The sequence below is a fragment of the Euprymna scolopes genome, chromosome 15 (genome assembly GCF_053919585.1).
Source record: "Euprymna scolopes isolate OS-2025 chromosome 15, ASM5391958v1, whole genome shotgun sequence".
In the NCBI taxonomy this organism is placed as follows: Eukaryota; Metazoa; Mollusca; class Cephalopoda; order Sepiida; family Sepiolidae; genus Euprymna; species Euprymna scolopes.
Genome location: NC_136496.1, coordinates 87,079,853 through 87,102,580, shown reverse-complemented (window position 1 = coordinate 87,102,580; position 22,728 = coordinate 87,079,853). Strand labels below are relative to the sequence as shown.

Below are 22,728 nucleotides of genomic sequence, written 5' to 3'. Positions count from 1 at the left end.
CCAAGCATGTTAGCCTTCTCGGTTGCTGAGCAAACAACTTCATCATTGTTGGATAGTGGGGGAATTGTTGATTGCCCATTATTTACTACACTGTTGTAGATTTTACAGAAGTCACGGGTTCCTAATTTCTGAGCTTCGATGCGTTTTTGAGTGGTTTCAGTAAATTCTCTCTTAGCTGTCGCTTTTTCTTTCTTACAGTTACTTCTGGCTTCTATATACTTCTGTCTGTTTGAACTGGATTTATGTCGATTAAATCTGTGGTATGCGTGCTGCCTTTACGCGATGGCAGCTGCACATGTGGAAGTAAACCATTGGGGAGAGTGGGGCTTGCTATAAAATTTCCGCGTGGGGACATGTACTTCAATTGCTGTTTTGAACCATTTGCGCATTGTTCAGCAGGAAGTGAAACGATATTTCGCCATGGGGCGTCTCTAATGAGTTCCCTGATGGCTTCCCAGTCAGCCTTTTTATAATATCCCATTGTTTTGAGCAATGGCTCTTCCATTTTGGCTCTAGAGTTTAGGGTGATTTTAACTATTAACACTACATGATCAGTATTCCCAAGTGGGCTGTGGGCGTTTGTAACACAATCATCAGGAACTGTGGTCAGAAACAGATCTAAAAGTGATGTGTGTTGCTCTTGCTGGTCAGGGAAACAGGTTGGAAACATAACTGTCTGTGATAGGGAATGAGATATAGAGAAGCTATGTGTTGTGGTACCAGCTGCATCTGTGTCATTAGAGAATCCAAGCCAGTTACTGTGGTGGACATTGAAGTCACCAAATACATGAACTTGTGCGCTAGTGTCGAGGGAAAGTGCTGTATCTATGCTGTCAGAGACTTTGTTTATTAGGGTACAGTCCTGAGTCGAGGGAGAGCGGTAGAGAAAATAAAAGTAATTAATATTATGTTGCGTGTTAAGTCTAAAGCACATAAAGGCTTGATCATCTGATTCTAGATTTCTTTCTCTAGTCAGGGGGGGGGGTCGAATATAGACTCCAAGCCCGTGCATATGTCTGTCAGAGTCCTTACGGCAGAGTGGGAGATATCCGGGCATGTTAAAGTAGTTAGAGGGGATGGAGGAGTGTAGGTTAGTCTCACTTAGTGCTAAGATAGCCGGGGTGTATGCTTCAACATCATTTAAATTAGTTCTAAGCCCACGGATGTTAGTAAATGCAAGCATCAAGGGAGGAGGTAATTTGAATTTCTTTGAGTTTTGTCCTGGTTTAAGCGTAATTTTACATTGTACTGTCATTTTCTTTTTTTAAGTTTCAGTTAGGTAAGGGGTGCTGAACAGTTGGTTATGCAGAACACCAGGCGTGCAACACAAGTAGACCATCATCTGACCTTCCATCTACTAGGACTGTGACCTCAGGAAAGTCCACCAGGGATGAGTGCAGGGTTCCTTTCCATATACACTGCAAACATCCCGATATTATTCAACTGTTGATGGAGCAGCTGCTCTAAGTGCTACCAAAGAGTTAGGGCTCCTGTACTACCAGTCGGAAACAGCAGCCAGGAACTGTCAATCCGGTACCCTCCACCCATCAGACGATGGTCAACCTAATCTACTTGTACTGGCATTATGATGTTCAAGCGCTCCCAACTGCCCAGTTTAGAGGGGGATGGGATGTGTCGGGAGAGGGGGAAATCGGTGTTCATTGCCCTAGTCAGGAAACAAGATCGACCACTGAGTGTTTCTGTCGAATCCCTGTGCTTCGACCTCTATGCCTAGCTAATAGGCAAAGAAGGAGTATGGAAGCCAAGCGATAGACAGTTCCTATCTACTCCTTAAGCAGTTTAGGTTTGCAGACCAGTAATTTGTTCAAGTCACCAGCTCTAGGAAGGATGCCATCCAAGAATGGAGGGGCTTCCCTCCCCTTAGGTTTAGCTTCAGAGTTTTCCTTCTCCTAGACGGATGACCTGGGACGATCTACGTCCATCAGCACCGAGAGGGTTTACCCCGCGCCTGGGTCCTAATCCAAGTATTTCTGCGACACCGCATGGGTAGTTAATGTTACTGAGTTAGTATGTAAATGTTATGTCTACTGAGAAATTACACTCCTCAAAGTGATTAAGGGACATTGCTATTACATTGTTACTGGAGGAGGGGGTGAGTAAAAGTTCATGCAGTGGAAATAACTATATTTGCAACAGGTTAGTTGGAAAGAGTTAAGATATGGTTTAATATTTTTCATTTAAATTTAGAAATTTAAAAAAATTTATTTATTTATTTATTTATTTATATATTGGCTTAGGAATAGGATATCGCGTTACAGAATGACTTTATATTAAGCGTGTGTAATGTATGAGTGTTAGTAGCAGCTTGGGGAGTAGGGTAAACTTAGTTTTTAGGAAAGGATTAACTTACAGAATACAGTAGAATTAATTTTTAGAATTTAGTTATAGAGACAAAAAAAAATTCATTTCTTTCCCTTTTTATTTATTTAACATGCAAATCAGACAATGGTAGTCGTCTTGGAGGAAATGAATATATTGGATATACATAGCACGCAAGAGAGGGGTGTTTCTACCATAATAAGACTACGTGGCGCGTCGGAATTCATAGTTAATGACAGTCAATTAGGTCAGGCACAAAGCATTGTGTATCTATTCAGAAAGTCATAGTGACGTATCTATGATCACTGTATATTTCAGGTACATATATAATTAAAAGTAAGGCAAACAATATTTCGTGGTTTGTTATAGCAAGGAAGCCACATATTCAATACAAGAAAGTTTATAGTGATTGTACCTATTTACTATGGCTCCCCACGGGACAGAGTTAGACACAAATAAAGTTGTATCTTCTAGTGTGGAAAAAAAAATAAGTCCAGGTTTCTGAAACTTGTGGGATTTGCTTTGCAAAGGCTTTTTTCCCTTAGTTTACTTGGAATATAAGAGTGAAACAATATGGCTTTGGTCTTGTGCAATTCTAGGAGGTCCACCTTCCCAGGTTTTGCTTTCGCCCTGTGAGAAAGGCTTAATTTATTGCTAGTCATCTGAGGCACCTTTACCAAGAGAATTCTGACAGGTCTGCCCAATGCTCTTCTTCTAGTGCGCTGGTTCTTCAAATCCCACATTTCGACTCTTATGTCACATTATCCCACCATGAGAGGGAGATAAATATGATTAGTGAAAAAAGCAGATTTCTTGTGCTGGGCATAGTAGTCAAGTATTTGCATGGTTTCTGATAATACTTTAACTTATAGAACAAGTATTGGAAGTGATCATTTATAAACATTACCCCAAAACATTTTAGTTTGAGAAAGTTTTAAACAATCGAGAAGCAAACAACTTTCTAAAGTGACAAAAAAAAAAAAAAAAAAAAAAAAAATAGAAGCCATAAGTTTGAATAAGATTTGATCTAAAAATTTTTCTATTTTCGATTCTTTCAATTTATGCTTTTTTTTATTTTACTCTGGCAATCGAAAATTTGACTTTTTTACAGAAATAATGTTTACTTTTATTTCAGGAACAACAAAAATGATCCCCAATACTTGACTTTTTACCTATAAATTTTAATTTTATTCAAAAATTACTTTTTATTAGCTAATCTAATTTTTTAAAATTAGTTTTAAATCGCTTTCAAATGTCAACAATCTTTTTATCACCATCTTTTTACAATTAATTGTTTAGGGTTTAGATGCTTTTAGGGCACAACCTAATAAAATAAATAATTCAATACAAGCTTCTGAAATGACGAACGCAACGACTTCATAAAAGGTAACACAGAACAGGTTTATTAAGGAGAATGTGATATGTTCCTGGTCAAAAGCTGGACATTGCTGGACTCCGGCCACCTGGTGCTATCGCGGTAGTTATTCCCAGTGGAATCGTTGATACTGGTAGAAATAACACTGAGGTGGAGAGAGAAAGAGCGAAGAAAAGAGGGGCCGTTCCATTTGGTGTTTCTCTTCGTAAGGACGAGTTCTTATTCCTCCAACCGGATGCTTACCGAATTCCTTAGGGGATAGGAAGGATCAATGCGCCGTACCCCTGATTGGTCAGTATGCGGCCAAATAGCACAGGGAGAGGCATTGATTCGTTAAAAGAAAAAAGTTCCATTTGCTTCTGCTACATAACCCCCTGCTTAGGCTGAAAGCCGACAGAGAAAAAGGTAGCATCACAAATGGCGAAAAATAAACATGTCTTTTTATTGTATTTATTTTATGAGAAAGAAGAAAATGTTCTTACTTTTGTGTGAAAAGTTGGGGAATATTTGCAACTTTTTATTTTTTGGAAAGAAGGCAAAAATATTTTCTTAACAAAAAAAATATTTTCTTAATAAAAATATTTTCTTAACAGAAATACAAAGTTTGCACAGTCTCTTCAGCCAATGTACCCGTCGACCACTACGTGTAGTGGTGACATGATTGTCTTCATTTGGAGCATTAACTTCAGGTGTATGCATGTTTTGATGCTGTGTGAGAGTAGGGGGAATGTGTGTTTTTGTGTCAAGAAAGGCTTTTTTTACTCTATCAATAGAAACAGTTTCTCTTTTACCACTGATATCTAAAGTAAAAAGTTTATCGGTACGTGAAAGCATGCGATAGGGGCCAGTATAAGGTGAAGTTAGGGGGGGGGGCTTTCACGGCGTCCTTTCTAAGAAAAACATGAGTCCAAGACGAAATGTCCTTTGGGACTGAAGATCTAATGGTCTGTTCCCTAGTGTGCATCAGTGGGAGCTAACTAAAATAAGCTCGCAGTCTGTTGACATACAAAGCTGAATCGTTTGTCGTTAACTCTATCGGGCTCAACATTTGGCCTGGCAACGATAGAGGTACTCCATATACAAGTTCGGCTGAAGAGTATCCCAGGTCCTCTTTGATAGCAGCATGACAGCCAAGAAGGACAACCGGTACATATTCGCTCCATCGCTGTTGATCAGGGTAAGCACGTAATGCTGCTTTCAATTGGCGATGGAAGCGTTCAATCATCCCGTTAGAAGCAGGGTGATAGCTTGTAGTGCGAATATGTTGGATCCCTAGAATCCTGGAGAGTTCCTGGAAGAGGTGGGATTCAAACTGTACGCCACGATCAGTGGTGATGGTGGTGGGAACTCCATAATGCGATATCCAGCCTGATATAAGGGCTCGTGCTACAGACTCAGCCGAAATGTCTGTGAGGGGAATGGCTTCAGGCCACTGTGTGAAACGGTCTATACAGGTCAGGAGATAAGTAAATCCTTGACTGACCGGCCAATGTCCAACCAGGTCGATGTGCACATGGCTAAACCGAGAGTCTGGGGTGGTGAATGTTCCAAGGGGTGCACAGATATGCTCGTGCACCTTTGACTTTTGGCAGGATACACAGGAACATGTCCAGGCAGTGATATCACGCCTCATATTTGGCCAGAAAAATCTATCTGTAATCAGCTTCACTGTAGCTCTGCATCCAGGGTGTGCCAGATTGTGTAGGGTGTCAAAAACAACTCTACGATGAGTCAATGGAACGAATGGTTGAGGTGAATCCGTTGAAGTGTCACAAATGATCTACGTGTCCGAGGTAGGCACGGGCAGGTATGCGAATTTGCAAGTTGCAAGTTAAGGCCTAAAACTGCACTGTTTGTTCATTTTCACTAGTATTTGATGTCCCTTGGGGATTTATGGAACTAAATGGGTGTGCGTATGCAAATGCTGAACTTAGTCATTTTTTTTATACCTTGTTCACTGTGCACTCACGGGGACCATGCATGCTCCACTTGTTTATAAGAAAAATAAATTTAAGACAATCAAGGAAATGGCTCTATAAACGTTTATAAATTGTTCTAGCTGTTTTCTTTTATGTCATATCAACCTTTTCAGGTTATTTAATGCCAAATTCAATGACTTTGGTAAAAGAGTTAGTTTCAAGTTATTAAAGACATCACATAACCATGCTGTAAATGCATGTTTTGTTTCTTGAATGATTTCAACCCTCTATTTACTTGAATCCTCACAAATTTTAAGTTCGACACAAGGTCAGTTTTTAATGTAGGAAAAAATCCACTTTCTTTAAAATTGGAACTTTGGATTGGGACAAAAAATAAAAATCATCTCAATCTAGAAAAATTCCTCTTTCGCTGACCAAGATCAGAGCAGATGATACATTATATCTGAACAGATACTTCACGTTAATCTTAACCAATGGTTTGTAGTTTAATCTGTTTTGCAGGCATATATTTAGTAAATAAATAATTTGTACACAGAAGATTCTATTCAACCTATAGATGGAGTGACCCTTGTACAAACGGTAGGAATAACATGTTTGAAAATATATTTGTTGAAATAATCACTAACTTCTATTTTTATGAAAAAAATTTTTTTTTTTCTCTCGCGATTATTTCAGTCTATGCACATATTTCAAGTGTGTTCATAGGATTAACATGTGTAATACTAACTAGATTTTAACTCCAAATTGTTCTCCATTTGCTAATATTTAACACAAATTATATAAAACAATATTTATTGCCTGTGCACAATTTTTCATCGCATTATGTTAAAGCCATGAAACTATTGTTTTACCATCTAAATATGGCCAAGATAGTTTAGTGTTATACTGAGGATTTGTAATTTTAGTAAATGTTTCTGTAATCAGAGTTTTTTTTTTCTGTCTGTTTCGATTTACTCAAAACTGCACACACCTCGTCTTCTCATGTATCGTTCTCTTCTTCCTCTTCTACTTCTTGCTCTTTTTCTTCTTTTTTCTTCTCAGTCGTCAGAAGCGTCGTCTTTGTCTTGACTACGTTTTTCCTTCTCCCTTCTTGCTCACAGTGACCCGTTTTTATGCTAAGCTGAACTCTCGTGTGTGCGAGAGAACACGAGATTTTGCGTGATTACTTGGCAATATTAACCGGCCGCCGCCATCTTGCCATTTTTCTTTGGACGTGCCCGCTTTGCAGAGTGCACACCTCGAGCGTTTGTCAGGTAAGCCCATCTGTTCGCAATTTATTACACACTCCCCCCTGATCTCATTATCACAGAAAGAGCAGGGAGGCGGTGACCTTTTTCTTCGAGTGCTTCTTCGGAGAGGGGGATTCGGGGCTTCATCATCGTCTGCGCTGTCTTCCGTGAACGAAGGTCGGCGAACCTAAAGCTGAGCATCGCAGTATCACTGTCCGGGTCTTCATCATCAGCAGGAGGGTCAGTACTTTGAAGGCTATCACTCTCAGTGTCGCTGTGCGTTGAAGCCGTCATGAACCAGAATGATGGGTCGCTGGTCACGGATTCAATTTCACTATCTTCGTCAAGCGGCAGCTGCGTTTGGAATACTGATCTTAAGTCTTTAATATGATGAGGTACTCCATCAACTTGCACCGCCTGCGGGCTGATCACTTCAGTGACATGACCGGTTCCGTAGCGAGTCGTGCACTGGCCTCGGGGTTTTTTAACCCAGACGACATCTCCCTCTTTTATGTTCTTTTGTGGTGGCTCCGGTTCGGGTAGTGAGCTGCTCTCCAAACCTTTCACCCTGACACGGTATGTATGTAGTGCGTTGGCTGGCGCGGTGGAGGGTGAAACATCGTCCTTAGGGGTGACGTTGTACCAATAGACTGCTTCAGGTACCGTACACCCCTTCCGCGCTGCGATTGTCTTAACAGTTCTGTGATTGCGCTCAATAATCCCGTTTCCACTGGGAACATGGGCACACCGAAAACGCAGATGGACACCCCAGCCATCTGCAAACTGTTTAAACGGCTCACTAACAAAAGCGGGGCCATTGTCGGTGAGTATCTCAGAAGGAGGGCCACGCTCGAGGAACACACCTTCCAACTCATGGATAATGGCAGCCGCGTCCTGCCGGCGAAGGGGCCGCCACAATGAAAACCTAGATGGTCCACAGTCGATAAGCGTCAAAAAATGCCTCCCGTTGTAGTGCGTTATGTCCATCGCAATCCTATCCCAATTACGCTTCACACTGAGTATTCCCTTCTTCCACCGGACAGGTGCTGGGTCGATCGATCGGCAGGTGTTGCAGTTTCCCACAACAGATTTCACAGCCCTCCGAGGCACAGAGGGGTCAACCAATCTGGCGAAGTAAAGCGTTCGGTTTACACCGGGGTGCCCGCTTTGGCAATCGACATCATTAATATGCTCCGGGCTGAGTCTATGTCCCACTGCAGCGCAATTTACAGGTGCTGACTCGTTCACTTCTTTTGGCAGGTCTAGCCAACGGCGTGGCACTCTGGTCAGACGATTCGCCTGATTCAAACAGGACTGCATCAGTGTCACATCTATGACCAAGTCGTATTCCTTAGTGGTTTCGGTTAGGGTAGCAAGCCGCCTCCAGATCAACATTTCGGCCGACGCCTTCGTTGTCAGACGTGCTTTTCCGTTCAAGGCATTGGTCATCCACCGATGCACACACGTGGAATCCGTGATGATGTGAAGGATTCTAGACTGCCACTGAAGCGCTAGATTGACTCCTTTCAGTGTAGCATCGAGTTCAGCTAGGTTTATATGCTTGGCGTCATTCTCCGGCCGAAGCCAGCAGGCATCTTCTATTATCCTTCCGTCGACCGCCAGAGCAACGCCAAGGGCAAGTGAGCTGGCGTCTACCCAAACTGTAAATTCGCTCCCATCGACGCACCAGCTCCCCCGTACAGGGTCATCATTGGTCACTCTGGCCACAACTTCCACCAGCATGCTTCGCAGGGCAGGATCATGCACCTCATCGTCCCATCCAGTTGACATAGAAGTTGCCCGTCGCTTTATGGCCGCTACAGCCACTCGGAGCCACCCACACACAGGGAAGTGACCCACCAATTTTCCGCAAATGGAAAACGTGCTCCAACGTGTGATGGTAGATGGGATTTCCGGGATTTCACCACTCCTTCCCCATTGAAGGGCATCTGCACTTCCGCTCACCTGCAGTCCGAGCACTTTCGCCCCGTCCTGTAGCCGCTCCGGCTCCTTGCACGACAATCCGAAGTGCTCGAAGTGTTCTTTGACCGCCTGGGCAGACAGGAGGCTCTCATTGACAAAAATGTTGTCTATATACGACGATGTCGCATGTTGCACCGCTTCATCTTGACGCCGGATCGCCTGCATGATTGCTGTCATGATGTTAGGGGCTACATTCAGGCCGAATCCTAGCCTGGTCAAGCAATAGCGAGTTCCTTTGATCACCACCGTCTGGAACGGCCACAGCGATTTCTCAACACGTATTTGCAAGTACGCTCTTCGCAAGTCCAGTATGGCTGCTTCCGCACCCTGCCGCCGCCACTCCCGTAGTTTATGAGCACAGACATCAGCCCCCGCAGTGTGTGGGTCAACGTATTCATTAAGTTCCCGGTAATCAAGAACAGGTCGAACTTTCTGCTTGTTCTCTTGTCTGACAGCCATCAGGGGAATTAGCCCCCGCGGGGGCCCGAGCTCATCCTCTGGGTATGGAACTAACCAGCCATTATCCAGCCACACTTGAAGTTCTGCCTCGTACTGCCCCCTAAGCCACGCAGGAGGGGGATACTCTGTAAGTCGATTCCGCAATGACACTGGTGGCTGGTCGCCTGCCCATTTCCAGGACGCTGTGTTTGTGCCCTTATCGTATTCTGCATGGAAGTCGGGCTCATCGAGAGTGATTGCTGCACACATTTGTTTGTTTGGTCGAGAGAAGCTCACATCACTGGCGCCGTTCACAGTAATTCCGCCTAGCTGTGTGATAGCGTCCATTCCAAGGAGAAGGTCATATCCGAGCAGCTCCCCATCGACCACTAACACCGTCACAGCAACCGGAGAGCCATTGCCAATGCTGATATGAACAATGCTGACCCCACAACACACCAATGAGCCTTGGCCGACAGTAAGTACAGGGATCCTTTGTTTCTTCCATGTGGCGCAATATTCCTTTCGAAGAAGGGTTTGGGTACAGCCGGTGTCAACCAGCGCTGAACGTTCACATCCATCAACTTGAACTGTTACTGCAGGCAGCGCTTTGTTCAATGCTGCGTTGGGGAGGGTGCTAGCGCTGCGGCGTCCTCCCCTTGCCCGTTTCCCGGACAATTCCGCGCTATGTGGCCTGGCTTATTGCATTGGTGACACCGTATTACTTGTCGTGCTCCATAATTAGGGGTGCGCCTTGTACCGCTTTTGCAGTCTCTGGAAAAGTGGTTGGGGCCACCACAGGTATAGCATCGTAGACCCTTCGTTGGCGAGTCCAGAGTGTCAACAGCTGCGGAGACTAGTTCTCGATCGTCTTTCAAGATGTTTCGTGCTCTCGCCAATAACTCCTCTAATCCAATCTCAGTGAGTCTTGACGATGCTTGCAGCAGTCGACTTGCCTCATCCGGAAGTCCCGACAAAAAGGCGCATGCCAATATGCGATCACTTGCACCACCGAAGGGAGTGGCAAGCTTTTTCAAGTCGGCCATGTAGACATCCACTGTCTCCCCCGGCCCAAGTCGGCGTTCGGAAAACTGCCTCCGGGCGACAAAAGGGTCTGTACCAAATGCCCCGTATAGCGCTTGTGTAATCTGCTCCATGGTTGGATCCTCCCCTAGCTGCTGGTACACGGCATAAGCCCCTTTAGTGAGTCTCAATGGGATAACCATAGCTGGGTCTTTAATCTTGCACAACTGGCAAACGCGCTCAGCCTTTTCCAGCCATTCGACCACCGAGGGACCAGTGGGGGAGCCATCGAATTCCGGAATTAATCTGATGTCAAATTTCTCCATACCAAAGCCGAGATAGCTTGTAATCAGAGTTTTTTTTTTCTGTCTGTTTCGATTTACTCAAAACCGCACACACCTCGTCTTCTCATGTATCGTTCTCTTCTTCCTCTTCTACTTCTTGCTCTTTTTCTTCTTTTTTCTTCTCAGTCGTCAGAAGCGTCGTCTTTGTCTTGACTACGTTTTTCCTTCTCCCTTCTTGCTCACAGTGACCCGTTTTTATGCTAAGCTGAACTCTCGTGTGTGCGAGAGAACACAAGATTTTGCGTGATTACATGGCAATATTAACCGGCCGCCGCCATCTTGCCATTTTTCTTTGGACGTGCCCGCTTTGCAGAGTGCACACCTCGAGCGTTTGTCAGGTAAGCCCGTCTGTTCGCAATTTATTACACAGTTTCAGCAACACTGCTTTATTTATTTATTTATTTATTCATTTATTGTTCAGCTTAAACTCCACATTGATTTTAGAAACTTTTGGGATAAGATCAACAGAGAGGAGCGTTTTCTGGTGAGTTAACTAATTACTTAATGATAATTAAATATAAAGACGAGCTTGCAGAATTTAATAATATAGAGAGGATACATGAAAATATGTCGAAAATATTCTTAAAATAATTTTTTTTAAATTTAAGATTTCAACCAATACAAGGGAGATAACAAATGAGTTACATCTTTTTTTTTTTATGAAATTTAAAGTTTTATTAGGGTAATTTGTTGAATAATCATATAAATATTGCATATTAGATTTAATTACCTGCTCTATAAAAAGACAGATGTGTATTTATTTGTATATAAATAAATATAAAGCCAGCGGTAACACAAAAGTTGGTACTTGTACAATTTAATCAAGACAATTAAAAAATCAAAATATTGAAAAAGGGTTATATTGCATGTATCCATTATGGAACGAAGTTCTCCGAAAAAAAATTTCACTTAATTTCATCAAGTAATTTTTTTTTAACAGTGAAAAAACAATTTGTTATGATACCGAGCAAAAAGGTTTGATTTTTAGGAAGAAAAGCTAATAATAAAGATGGGGAGGGAGTATTCGCGCTTTACATGGAGTTATCTCCCTGTGGCATGTTCAAAAAATTCCATAATGGCTGACTTCAATGCGCTCTCATATGTATACTTGATCAAATTAAATGAAATTTTTTTTCGGAGATCTTCAGTCCAAAACGGATATGTAAAATATAACCTTTTTTCGATATTTTCATTTTTGAATGTCTTGATTAAACTGTACAAGTACCCAAAAGTTAGTGAGTAAAAAACATGTCTTTTTTCCTAGGTTCCAGATGTGGTTAGAAGAAGCAAGAAAGCAAATAGCAAATCAGACAACAAAATCCTTCGCTCTAATTAAAATGTCAACAGTATTTTTTCCTTTAGGTCATCAGCAATGATAAAAATAATTTATATATAAAAAATTAAATTACTGTGATGTAAATCTATGATTTTTATATGAATGTAAGGTGGAACATAATTTTTTGCCATTTTTGATGGATGATGTAAGCTAGTATTAGAATAGTTACTTTGTTTGAATATTGCACAATAACAATAACGAATGAAATCACATATAAACACACACACATATGCACACACAGACACACACACACACACATACATACATACATACATACAGTATAAATGTATTAATCACCAAAATGATTTAAAAACAAGAGAAAAACTATAATTTTATGAAGCGGTTTTTGTAAAGTAGTCTGTCTCTGCCATTAAATGATAACTCATATGCTGAGTCAGCATTTTAAGCCATGATGTGGGTGTAATGTCGCAGAATTGAATGTATAAATAGGCATAAAGATTGGAAAGGAAGGGGAGAGGAACAAAAAAGAAGGAAAAGATACATGGCGATTGGGAACTTATGCTCGACAAGCAAGCAAGTCTCTTCCTCTTGTCTCTTTGAAAGTGAACCGGTCAGCTTGGCAGCTGCGTCTGGTGCAGTATATTGGGAGCCAGTTGTGTCTGGTGTAGTATATTGGGAGCCAGCTGTGTCTGGTGCGGTATATTGGGAGTCAGATGTGTCTGGTGCAGTATATTGGGAGTCAGCTGTGTCTGGTGCAGTATATTGGGAGTCAGCTGTGTCTGGTGCAGTATATTGGGAGTCAGCTGTGTCTGGTGCAGTATATTGGGAGTCAGCTGTGTCTGGTGTAGTATATTGGGAGCCAGCTGTGTCTGGTGTAGTATATTGGGAGCCAGCTGTGTCTGGTGCAGTATATTGGGAGTCAGATGTGTCTGGTGCAGTATATTGGGAGTCAGATGTGTCTGGTGCAGTATATTGGGAGTCAGCTGTGTCTGGTGCAGTATATTGGGAGCCAACTGTGTCTGGTGTAGTATATTGGGAGCCAACTGTGTCTGGTGTAGTATATTGGGAGCCAGCTGTGTCTGGTGCAGTATATTGGGAGTCAGCTGTTGGTGCAGTATATTGGGAGTCAGCTGTGTCTGGTGCAGTATATTGGGAGTCAGATGTGTCTGGTGCAGTATATTGGGAGCCAACTGTGTCTGGTGTAGTATATTGGGAGCCAACTGTGTCTGGTGTAGTATATTGGGAGCCAGCTGTGTCTGGTGCAGTATATTGGGAGTCAGCTGTTGGTGCAGTATATTGGGAGTCAGCTGTGTCTGGTGCAGTATATTGGGAGTCAGATGTGTCTGGTGCAGTATATTGGGAGTCAGCTGTTGGTGCAGTATATTGGGAGTCAGCTGTGTCTGGTGCAGTATATTGGGAGTCAGCTGTGTCTGGTGTAGTATATTGGGAGCCAGCTGTGTCTGGTGTAGTATATTGGGAGCCAGCTGTGTCTGGTGCAGTATATTGGGAGTCAGCTGTTGGTGCAGTATATTGGGAGTCAGATGTGTCTGGTGCAGTATATTGGGAGTCAGCTGTGTCTGGTGTAGTATATTGGGAGCCAGCTGTGTCTGGTGTAGTATATTGGGAGTCAGCTGTGTCTGGTGTAGTATATTGGGAGCCAGCTGTGTCTGGTGCAGTATATTGGGAGTCAGCTGTTGGTGCAGTATATTGGGAGTCAGCTGTGTCTGGTGCAGTATATTGGGAGTCAGCTGTTGGTGCAGTATATTGGGAGTCAGATGTGTCTGGTGCAGTATATTGGGAGTCAGCTGTGTCTGGTGTAGTATATTGGGAGTCAGCTGTTGGTGCAGTATATTGGGAGTCAGATGTGTCTGGTGTAGTATATTGGGAGTCAGCTGTGTCTGGTGTAGTATATTGGGAGCCAGCTGTGTCTGGTGCAGTATATTGGGAGTCAGCTGTTGGTGCAGTATATTGGGAGTCAGCTGTGTCTGGTGCAGTATATTGGGAGTCAGCTGTTGGTGCAGTATATTGGGAGTCAGATGTGTCTGGTGCAGTATATTGGGAGTCAGCTGTTGGTGCAGTATATTGGGAGTCAGCTGTGTCTGGTGCAGTATATTGGGAGTCAGATGTGTCTGGTGCAGTATATTGGGAGTCAGCTGTTGGTGCAGTATATTGGGAGTCAGCTGTGTCTGGTGCAGTATATTGGGAGTCAGCTGTGTCTGGTGTAGTATATTGGGAGCCAGCTGTGTCTGGTGTAGTATATTGGGAGTCAGCTGTGTCTGGTGCAGTATATTGGGAGTCAGATGTGTCTGGTGCAGTATATTGGGAGTCAGATGTGTCTGGTGCAGTATATTGGGAGTCAGCTGTTGGTGCAGTATATTGGGAGTCAGCTGTGTCTGGTGCAGTATATTGGGAGTCAGCTGTGTCTGGTGTAGTATATTGGGAGCCAGCTGTGTCTGGTGTAGTATATTGGGAGCCAGCTGTGTCTGGTGCAGTATATTGGGAGTCAGCTGTTGGTGCAGTATATTGGGAGTCAGATGTGTCTGGTGCAGTATATTGGGAGTCAGCTGTGTCTGGTGTAGTATATTGGGAGCCAGCTGTGTCTGGTGTAGTATATTGGGAGTCAGCTGTGTCTGGTGTAGTATATTGGGAGCCAGCTGTGTCTGGTGCAGTATATTGGGAGTCAGCTGTTGGTGCAGTATATTGGGAGTCAGCTGTGTCTGGTGCAGTATATTGGGAGTCAGCTGTTGGTGCAGTATATTGGGAGTCAGCTGTGTCTGGTGCAGTATATTGGGAGTCAGCTGTTGGTGCAGTATATTGGGAGTCAGATGTGTCTGGTGCAGTATATTGGGAGCCAACTGTGTCTGGTGCAGTATATTGGGAGCCAACTGTGTCTGGTGTAGTATATTGGGAGCCAACTGTGTCTGGTGTAGTATATTGGGAGCCAGCTGTGTCTGGTGCAGTATATTGGGAGTCAGCTGTTGGTGCAGTATATTGGGAGTCAGCTGTGTCTGGTGCAGTATATTGGGAGTCAGATGTGTCTGGTGCAGTATATTGGGAGTCAGCTGTTGGTGCAGTATATTGGGAGTCAGCTGTGTCTGGTGCAGTATATTGGGAGTCAGCTGTGTCTGGTGTAGTATATTGGGAGCCAGCTGTGTCTGGTGTAGTATATTGGGAGTCAGCTGTGTCTGGTGCAGTATATTGGGAGTCAGATGTGTCTGGTGCAGTATATTGGGAGTCAGATGTGTCTGGTGCAGTATATTGGGAGTCAGCTGTGTCTGGTGCAGTATATTGGGAGTCAGCTGTGTCTGGTGTAGTATATTGGGAGCCAACTGTGTCTGGTGTAGTATATTGGGAGCCAGCTGTGTCTGGTGCAGTATATTGGGAGTCAGATGTGTCTGGTGCAGTATATTGGGAGTCAGATGTGTCTGGTGCAGTATATTGGGAGTCAGATGTGTCTGGTGCAGTATATTGGGAGTCAGATGTGTCTGGTGCAGTATATTGGGAGTCAACTGTGTCTGGTGCAGTATATTAGGAGCCAGCTGTGTCTGATGCAGTATACTGGGAGCTAGTTGTTTCTGGTGCAGTATACTGGGAGCCAGCTGTGTCTGATGCAGTATATTAGGAGCCAGCTGTGTCTGGTGTCACATATTGGAAGCTAGCTGTGTCTGGTGCCGTGTATTAAGAGCCAGCTGTGTTTGGTGCTGTGTATTGTGAGCCGGCCAACATGGTGGTCAGTCAGAAAGAACTAAAACATTATCATTTCTTGATAAAATTAGAAAAAAATCTGTTATCAACACTAAAGCATTTAAATGAGACATAATAATATCTTGGCAACAGTAGAGTTGGGTGCTAGGCCAGTGCTATCTCAACAACTCTAAGTGTTTTTTGACAAGGTAACTGGTTTGGAACACACTGCTCTTCTATACCAAATTATGTAGAAATAGCGTAAGGGTCGATCCCTTGCTGTAGATGAAGAAGAAATGGCCGAGCACGCCTTAACTTACAGCAAAGTTCGGCGAATCTGGGAATATATCAGAGGGGAGTGGCCTGTATTGATGTTGAGCAGCTATTGGTTGGTTCTTGGTGTATCATTCGTTATCAACAACATAGCCCCACCGTGGTCTAGGGTGAAAAAAAATTATTTTCTAGTTAGCCTAGCTGGTGAGACCAGTGATATGGATTAAATGTCTGGATAAGGTTCATGAGCTGATATCTGCTTCCAATCAGAATCTGGTTGTTTACTTTAAACATCAACTTAATATCAGGTGTGATTGGAAAAGATTACATCAATAGGTAGTGACTGCATGACACTTGTTTATGCATTCAACAAGGAGCTGAGTATGAGTATGTGTTCTCTGTCTGTGCATAGCATGCACGTTCCTGGGTTCTTCGAAACTCATTCTTTTAGCAATTTAAAAAAAAAAAACTTAGATAGTGGAATGAATAAATCCTGGTCTTGTTTTGTTTTTGGTATTTATACATTTATGTTACTGCTATGTTAACGTTATTATTTAGAAAGCCATTCTTAACATAGAGAGGGGGAATTATTTTGTTATTATTCTGCACTTTCACCTAACGATTTAATAAACAAAAATATTGTAAAAATTGAATTGAACTTGAAAATACTATTAAAAAATAGCGCGATAACATTGTTTTTTTAATGCTAGAGAGCCTCCAAAATATGCCCACTCCACGGATTTATTTTGCCTTTGGTTACTCCTAAATGTTTCTATCTTGGAGGATGCCATCCATTCGCATATTCCATCTTAATCTTTTTATTTTTGATATCCCTCTTAGAGGGAATGCCGCATCTGGAGTAAGCGTCTGGCAGTTTTTGCTTCGGCATACTTGGCTGCTTACATAAACTGCCAGAAAATGCTGATGTGAAGTTGCTGACGATTGGGTCGTAAACTGAATAAGTACCGATATTTTTATTTATGTTATTCATAATTGTTATTTCTGTATACTTTATTGATAAAGAATTCAGCATAAACTCTGCAAATTAGCAATTACAACAATTCGACAAGGAATACAAAAATTAAAATTTTAAAAATTATTTTTCCTTATTCCATGAAGTTTCAATGAATAAGTTTTATCCTCTGAGGAAATTAGTTAACAAAATGATATTAAGAGGCAGGCTATAAATTTTGCTTGTTGGCAGATACAGTTTTGCATTATCATCAACTTTAATGTAAGTATGACTCCTTGCATAAGATGTAGTTTTCACTTTTATTTATTTAAAAACATTTTGTATTTCTTGTTCGAATAGTAAATTGTTGCAATTTCTGATTTGCAGAGTTTATATCGAATTCTTTATATATATCTAAATATATATATATTAGTGATGGGACGATTCCAACATTTTTCCCGATTCTGATTCTTTATAAATCTTTAAATATTTAACTATAGAGTTGTTATTTTTTTCTCATAAAAACATGTTAAAGTTGGACACATTTTCTCAAACGTAAAAACAAACTTGTGAGGGGGGGGGGGATAATCTACTGATTTTAGTTTTACAATTAATAAATATTAATTAGTTTATTATTACTACCAGCAGCAGAAGATTTTGTTTGGAAAAACAATCAAATAAAAAAGATAATTATAGCAATCGTTTTTGGTATTGAAAAAGTAGACACAAATTTTCAGATTTCAGTACCGATTCTAATATCCCAAAAAGTTCCGATTTTTCTGATTCTCAATTTGATTCTGATTAATCGTCTCAACACTAATGTATATATATATATATATATATATATATATATATATATATATATATATATATATATATATATATATACCTGTACCGAAGCAGCCTGTAGGTTGTGAGAAATTCCAGTTACAATGCCATTTTCATATTTTAAGCTGCCTACGCATATATCTTGTAGGCAGTCTGTGTTTGGTTAATTTGTATGGACCAACATAATTACTTGTCGCCTTTTTTGTTAACATCCATTTTGTTTTTCAGTCTACGAAAACCTCCGGCAGGAGCGAGACTCACCAAAATTCGGCTCCAAGAAGAATGCCTTATCGAGAATGGCGCCGCAACAATTTCTTCATATTTATATCACCTAAATGTTTGGTGAAAAAAGGACTTGAAATCTCTACAAGCAGAGACACCTTTATATTGTGCCGAAGATATCCCTATTAGAGGATGGCATCATTTGAACATTTTCATCATGTTTATATCAACTAAATGTTTGAACTTTTCTCAATTCAATTAGGGTCCCAAGGGACTCGATTTATGCCTAATTAAAGGCACCAGAACTCTTACCGAGAACACCATGAAATATCATGGACCTTTTCGAAGGAAAACCAGGCTACCATTCCAACCAAAGGAGTTAACTACTGGCTCCCAATTTGGGAGGCAAAACTGACCCACCATTTTGCAAGGACTGTACCCGAACCAATAACCTTTCTTTGATGTTATAACTGAATAAAATTTGAGTTTAAAGGTATGGTTTTGTAATTTTGGAATTAACTTTTCCTCAGCCAGGGAGTATTGAGTTTGTGAGATTAATTTCTTACAAGGTACGAGCAAAAATGGCGGAAAAAATAGGGGAACATAGTTTTGAAAGCCAATTTATCATAATTTTTTGTAGTGCACGAGCCTTTTCTAGTCTCACACAAAAACACGCGTTCACATCTCAAGCTATATTACTTCTCATATACATACGCGCACACAAACATACGCGTGCACGTTCACACATGTACATATATTCACGTTCACGTATATACACTCACATTCGCGTGTATACACACACACGCTAACGTACACACATTTACTCACATACGCGCACACGTACGCACACATGGGCAATGTCACTTCCCTTTCAAAGAAAATCCACACATGCGCAAAAGACCACCGGAAACAACTATAAAAGCAAGAGCAATAAGCTGCTCCCTTCTTTTCCAACTCGCCTTCCGAGCTGAGTGGTCTACGGACCAGCCGCCGCCGTTTCGGCAGGCACGCGCCCACGTGCCTCACACCACCTGCTACCATGTGGGGCAAAAAGCCAACAGACAGTATGTACACTTTATACACTTTCTATCTATCTACAACTTGTGCCTGAGAATACCTCCGCGTAGCTGACTGCTAATATGGCGCACAGCTTAACTCTCTCTTTCTCTTTCTACATGCCGGACGGCCATTTCTCGTTCCACTACATTACTCACTTTTCTTGCCACGCGCGAACAAATGAAGGTAACTCGAACGTGAGATGAACACGCATTTCCTTTTCTTTCTATACTACCAGTCCCGCAACAAACGATGGTGACACCCGCGTGGACATGAACACGTGTTACACCTAAAACATTCATTCTTCAGCAGTAAATAAACAACATGTTTATTTTATCCAGCAATTGAGTCTTTGTTTCCTTCATTCCATTCGTTTCATTATTTTCTTTTGTAACAAGATTAGGATATATATATCCTAATCCTCTACAGTAGGCTTCTGGCTACTTTTTAATTTTATTTGAAAGATTAAGGCCTAAAGTTATTTTCCAAAAAGAAAAAAAAAAAAAATTTGTACACGTGAAAAAAAAATAAAGAAAGAAAATAATAAATAAAGAAAAGTTATAATGAAAAATGTTTTCACGGCGACATTCGGAAGCTAAATTTTGAAGTTAAGTAAATTCATTGAAAGATTAATATTCGTTTTCTAGGACTCTTTCAAAGATAATTAGTAAAAGTAAAGTTCTACGATATTGAATTAAATAATAATAATAATAATAATAATAATAATAATAATAATAATAATAATAATAAACAAAACAAGACACCTTATTTGCAGAAAAAAAACTTAATTTCGAGAAGTAAAATGATTTAGGTGGAAGGGGATGAGATGGTTTATCAACGCAAATAAACAGAACATTAACAAACAATAAAACATAAATTTGATAATAATTACGATGATAAATAATAAAAACGTTGTCGTATTGATTTCTTTTTTTTTTTTTTTTGGTACTCCTGCATAATTTGACCCAAATTCTCGTGAATTCCCATCAAGCAATTATCGGTGTCAGCCGAGTGTCGTAACGGACGCAGACTAATGAAAAAAAAAACAAAAAAAAAAAAACCTACCTTGAAAAATTAAAATATGTTTATTTCATTTTAGTATTTAATTTTTTGATGTTTTTTTTTTTTTTTTTTTTTTTTTTTTGCAAAATATTTATCAACAGAAAGTTTGTTTTATTTTCTCTAAGAAAAGATTTTTTAACCGTATAATTGTTAGGTGTAAGTACAAGTTTTTGTTTTGTTTTGCTTTCTTTTTTGTAACCATATTTTTTTTCTTGTTTTCTTTTTTTTATTTTCAAGGCACTGTCCATTTGTACATCTCCAGGAGAAACCATCCTTTACACACGATCTTTTTTAAAGTAAACATTTGTGTTTACAATTGTTGTACCTTATTTTTTGGGGACAGCAATTTCTTATCCTGACAATATGATATTGTCTGCATCGATGTTTTCATTTCTTTTTTCTAACATGTATAGATTTATTTTCTTGCCTGTCACTTTTCTGTTTGGCGAGTTTGAAAATATATTTGTTTGTCAGCTTTTCTTTTTTCTTTTCTTCTTTTTGTTGGTCATTTTTCTGTTTGGCGAGTTTGAAAAAAAAAGAAAAGAAAATATATTTGTTTATCAGCTTATTTTTTCTTTTTTTTTTTTTTTTTGTTGGTTTAGTCGCTTTCTTCCAATTCGAATGTCGTCTGCTTCCATTTATATAGCGCCTTTTCTTTGGCTAATCAAACTCCCAAAAATTCAATTAAAAAAATAATAATAAATAAATAATAAATAAGTAACTAATCAGAAAATAAAACGTCATCCCGCCCGCCCCCTTAATATCACCTTAAAACTTACTAAAAACATAACAGAAAAAAAAAAAAAAAATTAAATAAATAAAATAAAAAGTCGAGTTAGCGTTTCAACAGTTGAACAACGCTCGGGCTCGCTCGGCTGACACCGATAATTGCCGTTCTCGCCCGATCCATGCTTGACGGGAATTCACGAGAATTCGGGTCAAATTATGCAATAGTACCCTTCTTTTTGTAGTTTTTAATTTTATAAAAAGTTTTTTGAATACAAAAGTGATTTCATGTTTTATGTTTTATGTCACCGTGACATCAAACTGGCTGGTGAAATAGGCGTTTTTCGATCCCTGGTCGTTGATTGGTCAAGACTTTCATACACGTGTAAAGCATCCGGTGTAAAACATAAAAACGTTCCTTATTTCAACATTTGTGAAATTAAACACGTTGACTACCAGAAAACGTACACGTTAAACGCGAAAACATGACGTCCAGAGATATGACAACGATCTGTTTATTTGATATTGATGGAACCTTAACGGGTGCTCGTAAGGTTAGTTACTCTTTTTCTACTTAAATCATTTAGTTTACATGGTGAATGAAAAAAAAAAAAAAAAAAGAAAAACAACAACAAAAACATCGTCCATATTAATAAAATTGTGACCACTTATCGTGTGCTTGCGTGACCAATAATTAATTTATTATTTTGGTAATTTTATAGAATCACTCCCGTCTCCAATAATCGTAACGATGCAAAATACACGAGAGAAAAATACAGTTCGTAGATCAGCTTGAAAACGAGAATAATTCTATAAAAATGCTGATAAATTATACAGAATTTAAACCGAACTTATCTGTTATTCCTAAACTAACCATGATGAACGAGCTAAGTTTTTAAGTTTACTTCGGCATAATTTGGTTTTGTTCGGTTCAAATTCTATAGAAGCACCACAATACTATTTTTTTTTTTAATTTACTATTAGTGGAATATTTATTGAAATGAATAAAACTGCAATAAACGAAAACAAAAAACGAATTTTAAAATTCCTGTTGAAAATAAAATGAAATAAGGAAAATAAATCCACCAGGACAGTAGGACAGTAGGACACATTTGTGTTTCTTCCTTAACAAATCGGCCATTAATCTTAAGGAGAAGGTGTCCACTTGCCGAGACGGCTGCCATTTTTTAAAATTCAGAAATTGACATCCGGTTTTTATCAAAAACAATGCACCATTAAGGTAAATGAGATCGACCGTAAAAGCAGAATTATGGGCTCTTATGCAGTGCTAAAATCAATGTTTCGTCCGCATATTCCGGCAGGTTACGTAAACCGCCGGGACATGCTGGAAACGCTTAATGAATGAAATCACAGCAGGCGACAGTTGACAGAGTAAAAAAAAAAAAAAAAAAAAAAATGCGGAAAATTCAAATTTATGAAAATTGATTAAAGTCAGCATAATCGAGTTCAGACGGACGGACGCTTCTTCAGTCTCCTGAAGCAACTATTGAATTTGGTCACAAAAAAGGGAAATGATAGATGAAACGAAGAATTGCCGAACATCTGTACATAATGCAATTAGAAAAAAAAAAAAGGCTTTTGCTTGGAGGTGTGGTGTTGTGCATGTGCAGTAGTGCAGTTCAGTTGAGTGTGTGTTCACATGCACAAATGTCAAAAAACCTTAGGGTTGAAAAGAAACCGGCAAAATAAATAAAAAATAAATAAATAAAGGTACTCAGAGAGTGACCCGGACGTAAATAATAACGTTATTATTTAAAAAGCCATTCTTAACATGGGGAGGGTGTTTTGTACCTATTCTGTACTTCAACCTTTACAATTGAATAAAAAAACATATAAACCTTTAATTAAACTTGGAAATACGATTTAAAAAATAGCGCGGATGATCACTCTCTGCACTAGCACCTAAATAAAAAAATAAATAAAAATCTGTGCTTG

At 40.3% G+C, this 22,728-nt stretch overlaps 1 protein-coding gene and 1 long non-coding RNA gene across 2 annotated transcripts in view; one reads left to right on the top strand and one right to left on the bottom strand.

Annotated features, from left to right (window-relative positions):
- Positions 1–22,728, bottom strand: part of LOC145293951 (uncharacterized) — a 38,088-nt gene that overhangs the window by 14,694 nt on the left and 666 nt on the right. The window lies entirely within an intron of this gene.
- The window catches only part of LOC145293950 (uncharacterized), a 39,154-nt gene continuing 37,594 nt past the window's right edge, over positions 21,169–22,728 (top strand). Inside the window, exon 1 of the mRNA XM_080140816.1 lies at positions 21,169–21,326. Coding sequence (XP_079996942.1) covers positions 21,258–21,326 — 69 coding nt within the window. The 5' untranslated portion in view covers positions 21,169–21,257. The remainder of the gene's footprint in view (positions 21,327–22,728) is intronic.